This window comes from Saccopteryx leptura, chromosome 9, assembly GCF_036850995.1.
Source record: "Saccopteryx leptura isolate mSacLep1 chromosome 9, mSacLep1_pri_phased_curated, whole genome shotgun sequence".
NCBI classification, from domain to species: Eukaryota; Metazoa; Chordata; class Mammalia; order Chiroptera; family Emballonuridae; genus Saccopteryx; species Saccopteryx leptura.
The window spans coordinates 33,537,532-33,548,302 of NC_089511.1; the positions used below are offsets into that span (position 1 = coordinate 33,537,532).

The 10,771-nt window shown below is 49.7% G+C and overlaps 1 protein-coding gene across 1 annotated transcript; it reads left to right on the forward strand.

Moving 5' to 3' along the window:
• Positions 1-505: 505 nt before the first annotated feature.
• LOC136381459 (large ribosomal subunit protein eL32-like) lies at positions 506-2,590 on the forward strand. Its single transcript, XM_066350202.1, is given in 4 exon segments — positions 506-592; positions 926-1,190; positions 1,193-1,316; positions 2,365-2,590. Coding segments are annotated over 4 exon segments (681 nt in total). The 5' UTR covers positions 506-526.
• Positions 2,591-10,771: the final 8,181 nt, after the last annotated feature.

Below are 10,771 nucleotides of genomic sequence, written 5' to 3' on the forward strand. Positions count from 1 at the left end.
CCCATGAGCTCATCCCTCAGGCTCCCTCAGATTTATTTGGCCAATGGGAAGCACAAGCAGGTGATAAGAGGCTGGGAGGAGAGAGAAGCCAGGGTATTTATGCTCTGTCCACCCTGGGCTTGCCTTGGCAGTGGCTTCACTCTCTGGTCATGGCCACAGCTCCTGTTGGTCAACCTCTCTCCAATGCTGCAGTGCTGGTAGATTCTCCCCTCTCGCCAACTCAGGCTAGGGGTTGTGATGGCTCCCTGATGCAGCCTGTGGGGGCTTCTCCATCCCATTTTGGTTTCTTCCACTGCCCAAGCCTACATTCCCTTTGAGGAACCCCCCAGGTACACTGCCATTTCCTATTGACCTTGACTGATAAAAATACAGCTGACCTGGATGCCGCGCTGCTCCTGACTTCCCTGCACCCTGAGTCGGCCAAAAGCCGCCTCACTCACACACTCCAGTTTCTACTTTCAAAGCTTCACAATAGCTCTTCCTTGAAGATACCTACAGAGGCGGCAGGCATCCCCTACCCAGCACTATGGCCATCCTCAGACCCTTTGTGAAACTTAAGATTGTCAAAAAGAGGACCAAGCCTGACCAGGCTGTGGCGCAGTGGATAGAGCGTCAGACTGGGATGTGGAGGACCCAGTTTCGAAACCCCGAGGTCACCAGCTTGAGTGCAAACTCATCTGGTTTGAACAAGATGAGGTTGCCAGCTTGAGCCCAAGGTTGCTGGCTCGAGCAAGAGGTCACTCGGTCTGCTATAGCCCCCCGGTCAAGGCACATATGAGAAATCAATCAATGAACAACTAAGGAACCGCAATGAAGAATTGATGTTTCTCATCTCTCTCCCTTCCTGTCTGTCTGTCTCTATCTGTCCCTCTCTCTGACTCTTTCTGTCTCTCCCACAAGGGGGGGGGGGGGGAAGAGGACCAAGAAGTTCATTCAGCACCAATCAGACCAATATGTCAAAATTAAGCATAACTGGCTGAAACCCAGAGACACGTCAATAGGGTACGGAGAAGATTCAAGGGCCCAGATCTGGATGCCCGACGCTGGTTATGGGAGCAGCAAGAGAACAAAGCACCTGCTGCCCAGGGGTTTTCGGAAATGCCTGGTCCACAATGTCAAGAAACTTGAAGTGCTGCTGATGTTCAACAGGTCTTACTATGCGGAGACTGCGCACAACGGCTCCTCATAGAACCACAAGCCATTGTGGAAAGAGCAGCTCAGCTGGCCTTCAGAGTCACCAATCCCTATGCCAGGCTGTGCAGCAAAGAAAATGAGTGGACAGATTATGTGCACATTGTATGTGTGTTACTAAAACCGTAACATTCTGGGCCTGACCTGTGGTGGTGCAGTGGATAAAGCGTCGACCTGGAAATGCTGAGGTCGCCAGTTCGAAACCCTGGGCTTGCCTGGTCAAGGCACATATGGGAGTTGATGCTTCCTGCTCCTCCCCCACTTCTCTCTCTCTCTCTCTCTCTCTCTCTCTCTCTCTCTCTCTTTCTCTCTCTGTCTCTACCTCTCCTCTCTAAAATGAATAAATAAATAAAAATTTTTTTTAAATGTAACATTCTGTGCAAAAGATACTTCACTTTATCCGTCACCCTTCTATTGACACACTCTATTTCTAGGACTCCATGTCCTCCCACCTGAATCGCTTCACTAATGTTCTAATATGTGCCCCTCCTTCCTTCTCTTTTCCTCGGATCCATGCTGCCCACCCCGTCTGATTTCCCTTCCTGTCCCATGGCACCCAGAGTGTCATCCAGCCACTGAGAAACCTTTCATAGCATGAGAGAAGGAACACAGGTTTTAGAGTCAGGAACACTTGGGTTTCCTCCCTGAACCTCAGTTTCCTCACCTGTGAAATGGGCACAGTAAGACTTGCCTAATTTGTTGTCACTCAAAGTGCACTCATGGACCAGCAGCATCAGCATGGTCTAAGAGCCTGTTAGAAATGCAGAATGTCAGCCCCACCCCCAGACCTGCTGAATCACAATCCACATTTTAACTAGATCCCTAGGAGGTATGTGCACACATTTAAGTTTGCAAAGCTTTGCTTCACAAGATTCTTTTTTTTTTTTAACTTTTTTATTTATTTATTTATTCATTTTAGAGAGGAGAGGGAGAGACAGAGAGAGAGAGAGAGAAGGGGGGGAGGAGCTGGAAGCATCAACTCCCATATGTGCCTTGACCAGGCAAGCCCCAGGGTTTCAAACCGGCGACCTCAGCATTTCCAGGTCGACGCTGTATCCACTGCGCCACCACAGGTCAGGCAAGATTCTTGTTTGGAGTAAATAAAACGTAAAGTTTCTCATACATTATTGACTTAGGTAAAGATCCTTACCCTGTCCTTCTTCACACCCACAGAAAGGTAGAAATGCCACCCCCTCGACATTTGATCATGACGGGCCCTGAGGAGCTGGTTGTTAACAACAGTGCCTGCACTTGGTCCGCACAATCTCCCGTCATCCTCACAGTGACTGCTGGGGTAGAAACTGTTCCAGATGAGGAAGCAAATGCTCAGAGAGGCCCCAAGCTCACCGTTGTCAATGCAGGCTGTGGGATCAAGTCGGACACCCCAGCCCGGTTCTAACCACTACGCCTCTCCTTTTTCATCCGACCCCCTGCCCTTTTTTTTTTTTTTTTTTTTTTAAATTCCTAATCTAGGTATGAAGTCTTTTTTTTTTTTTTAAGATTTTATTTACTCATCATAGAGAGAGAAGAGAGAGAGAGAAGGGGGGAGGAGCAGGAAGCATCAACTCTCATATGCGCCTTGACCAGGCAAGCCCAGGGTTTTGAATCAGCAACCTCAGCGTTTCCAGGTTGATGCTTTATCCACTGCGCCACCACAGGTCAGGCGACCCCCTGCCCTTTAGGGTCCTAGGCTGCTCTCCTAACAGCCACAGCAGCTCCTGCTCTCGTCCATTCACTCGTCCATCCCCGGCTTCCACAGGCTGGGTGAGGCACACCGTCCCATGGGAATGCAGCCCCCCACCCTGCCAGTCCTGGAAACGCTGGACAAACATGCTCCCCAAGCCGACAAGCCAGAACATGAACAAAGAAACTCAGAATGTTACCAACTTGCAAATTTATGGGCAATCTGGTTGCTGGATTTGCATTTTTGGCAAAGTGTCCTTTTGTCCAGTCTGCTTGCTGAAATCACCCCATTCTGATGCTCTCATTCATGAGCGTAACTAGGACAATCACTGGGGCAGTGAATGTGACACAGGGCGGTGACCTTTCTGAAAAGAATGGCCAGTCCTCTCAGCATTACTGAGCGGAATTCCCCGGTAGTGGCTGAAGATCTCAGTACCATTTCTGGAAGCGCCTTCCTGAGCTGCTCAAACTCTCCTCTATATTTGGGAGTTCTAGCCTTTCCTGCACACATTCTCAGTTCCCTCCCAGTGTGGTGGCCTTTCTCCAGGACACCCCAGCCATTTCCTGCCTACTACGGCCACCAGGCGGAGAGGCAGGGGTGGGTTCCGACAATCTCATCATCGTGGGGAGGGATGTTGGGGTCTGGGGCCAGGAGCGGGAAGGAAGCCACACAGCTGAGTAGCTGCTGGAAACTGTCACTGCGGATGCTGCACAAAGAATGGGATCTTATTACTGAAATAACACCAAGGCTTCACATTCATGCAACAACATTATGCAGCGTATTCATTTGTTCTTTATGAAAACAACATACGGGTAACTACCCTAAGAAACGAAAAGCAAGAAATCACACACACTCATATATTATGTCGGGGGGTCCCCAAGACAACCCCCACATTCACAGATTCCCTAAAAGGATTCATATTTTCAGCATGTCGTTGTATTCATGGCTAAGATTTATTCCAGCGGTAGAGTCAGGATACACAGCCTCCCCATAGGGGAAAACTCAGGTGAAGTGTTACCAGCTGAAAGTCACCTCCCCTCCAGATTCATGTGTTGAAGTCCTGCCCCATCATCTGATGGCATTTGGAGTTGGAGTAAGTCAGAAGGGCAGGGATCCCATGATGAGATAGTGTCCTCATGAGAACAGACGACAGCTCCCTGGCTCCTCCATGTGGGGACACAGGGAGAAGGTGACTGTCTACGTGGCAGGAAAAAGGCCTTCACCGAGACCAAACCTGCTGGCACCTTGATCTTGTATTTCCAGCCCCCAGAACGGTGGGAAATAAATGTCTGTTGTTTAAGCCTCTCAGTCTATGGTATTTCCTTATAGCAACCCCGCCGACTGCAACATGGAGTCTAGCAGTGTTTTTCAATGATTATAGACTCTATACTGTATCTTCCTGTAACATCAGGGTAGTTAACTCTCTCACGGACTGGCACGGAGTTTCTGGCTGACTGGCACCTGTCTGCGGACTGGCAGATAAAAACCACTGGCCTGGAGGAATCCATGCCCAGGCTTCCCTTCTCTCTCTCTTCCCTGAGGGGTGATACAGAGCACCCCCTTCCCACAGCAACATGCCAGCAACCTTCCTGCCCAGGAAGCCCATTAGACTCCAGGTCCAGGGTTTTCCTGGGGCCTGGACACATAGGCATCCTCTGCCTGGCATGAACCAAAAATTCCAGGGTCCCATAAGGAAAACAGGTGTTCAGCATAAACCATATTGTTTGTGCAAACAGATTCGGTACAATAATAAAACTTCCTTATCAGTTAGGGAATGCAGGAAACCGTTCAAGTGCCTGGTTCCCAGATGCCAGCCAATGGCCAGCCTTATAAGCAGCCTTCCTAAGGAGAGTGTTGGGCAGATAAAATGTATTATGCTCACTTTGTTAAAGATAACACGAGGAGGCCGTCACCCAGGTGATATTAATGTGTGTTGGGGTGGGCTAAAGGCAGGCAGAATTCTTGTAGCCTGGGGCTTGGTTTTGGGATTAAGCCTTTCCTACCCTTTTTGATGTGGGGTGGTACAATCCAATCATGCCTCAGAAAGTGACTTTGTATTAGAGACTTCCCTACTTTGTATATTGGATTAGAGGTTGTGAAGCTACAGTATAAAGTGGGGGCAAAACGGGAGTTTGTTCTCTTGGTTCCTGGGATGATTAGAGGAGAGAATAGAGCCAGCAGCGGAAGGAGGCCATGTGGAGGAGGCCAGGAAAAGCAGCTAAGATGGCAGAGTGCTGAGTGAGATGCCAGTTTGTGTAGAGTTTGTATCTGGGATAAGGAAGGAGATGGGGAACATCTGGTGAGCTAGAAACCTTTGATTCTAGGAAACTTGGATAAGTCAGTAGCTTTGTGAGCACTGAATGTGACTGGCTTTTGGAGCCCAGTGTATGTTTTTTACTTGCCCGCCGGGTGCAAGCTAGAATTAAAGATGACAGCCCACCAGTTTTTGGCTCCATGGTTTCTTTACCGACTGTCCGAATCCAATGCGAACCTGCATGGGCTGGGCTGCTCTGATGGTGGCTCTGGCCCTGCCGACTGGCTTTACAGAGAGTCTCTCGGGTCACCATGCTAACTCTTTTTTTTTACACCTATACACACACCCATAACCTGCCCCTGCTAGCACGTCCACAAATTGCCCCCTGTCAACCCCATGTGAGATTCTGGAATGGATGGCCTAGGGCAGTGGTCCCCAACCTTTTTGGGCCATGGACCCGTTTAAGGTTAGAAAATATTTTCATGGACCGGCCTTTAGGGTGGGAGGGATAAATGTATCACGTGACCGAGACAAGTGTCAACAGTGAGTCTTAGACGGATGTAACAGAAGGAATCTGGTCATTTTTAAAAAATAAAACATTGTTCAGACTTAAATATAAATAAAACGGAAATAATGTAAGTTATTTATTCTTTCTCTGTGGACCAGTACCAAATGGCCCACGGACCGGTGCTGGTCCACGGCCCGGGGGTTGGGGACCATTGATCTAGAGAACACACAGAGAAGAAGGTGTTAGTATTTCTTAAGAATCAGCATAAAATAACAATGACAATAACTTTTCATTACTACATGCCGGGTAACTTTTTATAATCCTTATGGAAACCCGTGGGATAGTGTTGGGCAGATAAAATGTATTATGCTCACTTTGTTAAAGTGGCGCTGCCCACGTGGAGGCCATTGCCCAGGTGATATTAATATGTGTCTCTGTGGGCAGGCAGAATCCCTGTAGCCTGGGGCTTGGTTTTGGGAGTAAGCCTTTCCCACCCGTTTTGATGTGGGGTGGTACAATCCCATCATGCCTCAGAGAAGTGACTTTGTATTAGAGACTTCCCTATTTTGTATATTGGATTAAAGGTTTGGATTTCTACACTATAAAATGGGGACAGAGCAGGAGCTTGCGCTCTTGGTTCCTGAGATTATCATTAGAGGAGAAAGCAGAGCAGAGAGCAGAAAGAAGCCATGTGGCCAGGAGAAGCAGCCAAGATGGCGGGGTGTTGAGTGAAATGCCAGTTTGTGCAGTTTGATGCTGGAGAAGGAAGGAGATGGGGAACAGAGGTGAATAAGTTTGGTGAGCTAGAAACCTTTGATTCTAGGAAACTCGGATAAGTCAGTAGCTTTGTGAGCACTGAATGTGAGTGGGTTTTGGAGCCCAGTGTGTGTTTTTACTTGCTCGCCGGGTGCAAGCTAGGATTAAAGACTATGGCCCACCAGTTTTTGGCTCCATTGTTTCTTTTCCGACTGTCCGAATCCAATGCGAACCTGCATGGGCCAGGCGGCTGCTGTGATGGTAGCCCTGGCCCTGGCTGCTGGCTTTACAGATAGGAAATATTATTCCCGTGTTACAGCTGAGGAAAACTGAGGATTGGAAAGGATAGGTAACTCACCAAGGTCGCACAGCCCGTAAGTGAGATGCTGTGATTGACATCCAGCCCTCCACCTAGCCTGATCTCCTAACCATGACACTCAGGGCATCACACCGCTCACTTATTTCCTCTCCCAGCTGGATTCACGGGGCCATAAGTTAGGAAAATGCAACAGACACAGTGAAACTGGATGTGAAAGACCCCTCACAATTTCCTTAACATTTAACTCAGTGGATTCCAAAGTATTACAAGACAGCTCTCAACAGGAATTTATTGATGCATGGTGTTGGGCGGATAAAATGTATTATGCTCACTTTGTTAAAGATGGCGCTGCTCACATGGAGGCCGTTGCCCAGGTGATATTAATGTGTGTTAGGGTGGGCTAAAGGCAGGCAGAATCCTTGTAGCCTGGGGTTTGGTTTTGGGATTAAGCCTTTCCCACCCTTTTTGATGTGGGGTGGTACAATCCCATCATGCCCCAGATAAGTGACTTTGTATTAGAGACTTCCCTATTTTGTATATTGGATTAAAGGTTTGGATTTCTACACTATAAAATAGGGGCAGAGCGGGAGTTTGCTCTCTTGGTTCCTGAGATTAGCAGAGAGGAGAGAGCAGAGAGCAGAGAAAGGCCACGTGGAGTAGGCCAGGAGAAGCAGCCAAGATGGCAGAGTGTTGAGTGAGAAGCCAGTTTGTGCAGTTTGTGCAGGGAGAAGGAAGGAGATGGGGAACAGAGGTGAATAAGTCTGGTGAGCTAGAAACCTTTGATTCTAGGATACTCGGATAAGTCAGTAGCTTTGTGAGCACTGAATGTGAGTGGGTTTTGGAGCCCAGTGTATGTTTTTACTTGCCCGCCGGGTGCAAGCTAGGATTAAAGATGTTGGCTCGGCTCATCAGTTTTTGGCTCCTTTGTTTCTTTACCGACTGTCTGAATCCAATGCGAACCTGCATGGGCCAGGTGGCTGCTGTGATAGTAGCCCTGCCTACTGGCTTTACACACAGGCAGGACTGATGGCAACAAAGGGAGTGATATATCACAGGCTTTATAGGTTTGGTATGGTTCTCGTCAGCCAACCCCCCGCCTGCTTCACGCCCCTTCCGTCCCCAACACAGAGCCTGGAATGTGAGATGCTCCCCAGGCAGCCGACCAGCCAGCTATGGGAGCCTCTGTGGACACTGCCGACCTCTCCCGTCCAGTCAAGCCCTGACAGCTGTACTGCCACACACCGATGGGCTTGATCCAATTTGGAGAGTGAGGCGTGATATTTCTTCTTCTGGTAACTGGAAACTTTATAAAGGATTGCATGGGAATCTTTGACCTCACAATGGAGAATGAGAATAGCATTCAGTGAATTGCACAATCAAACATAACAATAAAGATTTTTTAGCCTTCTCCTTTGTTTTGCTGATGAGGCCCTGGGGGTGAAGAGAAAGGTTTTTCTCTTTGTTCTGATTTGGTCCAGGCTCCCTTCCTCCCTCGTAGCACTTGGGTTAGGCCCCTTTGGAGTTCTTGGGCTGCACTGCTCCACCCTGGAGCGTTCCTCCCACTCTGTCTGCACTCGTCCCCGCAGCACCGCCTCCAAAGGAGTTTGCTCCCAGCTCCCACCCCTCCCCAGGGCTCTCTGCACTGGGAATGCCCTTTTCTCTCACTTTCTTCGGTCGTCCTGGACTTCTTCTTTCCTCTAAGTTTTACTGGCCTGTGGCTGGCCCCTTGGATGCAGTTCTAGGAAAAACTGTGAAAAACTTTTCCTTCAAGTGGGAAGGCCACCTTTCCAAACAGTCTGTCTCACACAAGCTTCCTCGGCTGCAGGGCCCCCAAACCCGGAGCCAGGTCCGTGGGCGCACAACCTAGGTAGTGGCACAGGCTGCTGGCTTGAAAGGGGACCCCACTTGGTTTCATGCTCTGCTGTCACCACCTAGAAATTTCTAAAAATGTTTGAACAAGGGGACCCATGGTCTCCTTTCGCACAAAAGCCCCACACATTACTCAGCTGGTTCTGCATAGAGAATGTGGACAGGCACCACTGGGCCAGAAGCTGGGCCTAGAGGACCAAAAAGGAGCTCAGGCTGCGTTGCGCGCTCTCTCTCTCTCTCTCTCTCCCTCTCTCTCTCTCTCTCTCTCTCTCTCTCTTTCTCTTGCTGGCTCTGAGTGAGAGGCAACATGGATGGACCAGCCCCACCCAAGCTCTGACCTCCTCTGCTCCAGAATCAGTCCCGACGACAAGTTCATAGGACAGGGACGCTGGCTGGTCCGGCTTGGATTGGGCATCCAGCTCTGATGCAATCGGTTTCGGCTACAGGCACAGGATCCCTTCGTACCAACACAGCTTCCATATGAAAGCAGAAAACAGAGTCAGCAGTTGGCAACAAAACAAGCCTGCTGAGAAGCTTCCTGTGAAACCCATTCAACCACCCCAGCTGCAGCGGCCTGGCCCCGGGGCGGACTGCTAACCATGTCACCATGTTGTGCTCACTCCCCCGTGAGCCCCCATTCGAAGAAGGGGGTCCTCAAACAGGTTTGGTGATTGATAAATTGACCTTTGACCTTCGGTCCATTTCCAGCCAAGCTATTAATCTGGCGAAAACTCCATCTGCTCTCATCATTTTCTTTTTTTTTTCTGTTTAAAAACAAACCAGACCAACCAAACTAACAAAACCTCACAGAGGCTGGGAGGTGAACAATGCAGATATCAGTGAAAACGGCTGGCCTGGAAAGAAGCTTTGTGCGCACGCGCATGCGTGTACACACACACACACACACACACACACACACACACAATGGAATGTGGATTCTCTAAGACGCTGTGAGCAAGCTATATATCTTTGACCCTTCCAAGTCTGACCCTTAGATACTCAATACAAAGCATTCTCTGGTGGGTAGAGCTCTGTGCAGGACAGATAGCAGCCTCTCCAAAGGAAGCGGATTAGACTCTGGGAAATAAATCTTCTTGGCTTCCTTCCTCTCTGAGCTGATTGCGAGGAAAGTGCTCCCGCAGTCCCCACCGGGAACAAAGACCCTATGTCCGGCGGGGCACCCCACCTGACCTCTCATGCATTATGAATCACGACCTCATGACCATTTCATAAAGCCATCCGCGCTCTGAAACGGCCATGGCCCATGCTCACTGCACACTGCAGGAGCCTTCTTGGGCCCCTTCAAGCTGCTGTCCCCTGACTTATCCCCTTACCAGCCCCAGGGGACTGCCAACCCCCCTGTCGTAAGCTCCAGCTAAGCCTCCTGCTGATGCCGCCCTGACTGACGTCTTTGGCTGCGGGGTCCCTTCTCCAGGAGGCTCTTTGCTTCGCCTTGATGGGCTTACCCTCCCTGCCGGAGGGGCCTGGAACTGCAGGGAGGCTGGTCCCGTAAGGGGAGAATGGGCATGGGCTTTGGGGACAGCCTTCATTCAAATCTGCCCGATGCTCACTTCCCAACTACCACATGGGAGGGTCACTTCCCAGCCTCCTGCCTCCGGCTCCTTTGTCTGCCCAAGCAAGGTGATGACAGTAATGCTGATATCACAGGGGTGGCGAGAGGTTAAGTGTGATCACATGTGTGAAACACTTGGCAGTGAGTGTGGCCACAGTGAGTGCGGGATAAACTCTTAACAGATTAGGCCGGCCACCTAATCTGTGGGCCCAGGATAAAATGAAAATGTGCAGTCTCTCTCTCCTCTCTATCTGACTGTCTGTCTTTCCCTCTCTCAATCTGCCATGGTGGGTTTTTTTTAAAGTTGTCTTTTATTTTTTTGTGGCAGAGACAGAGAGAGTCAGAGAGAGGGACATACAGACAGGAAGGGAGAGAGATGAGAAACATCAATTCTTCCTTGTGGCTCCTTAGTTGTTCATTGATTGCTTTCTCATATGTGCCTTGACTGGGGAGCTGCAGAAGACCAAGTGACTCCTTGCTTGAGCCAGTGACCTTGGACTCTAGCCGGTAAGCTTTGCTCAAACCAGATGAGCTCGCGCTCAAGCTGGCGACCTTGGGATCTTGAACCTGGGTCCTCCGCATCCCAGTCTGATACTCTATCCACTGCGCCACCGCCT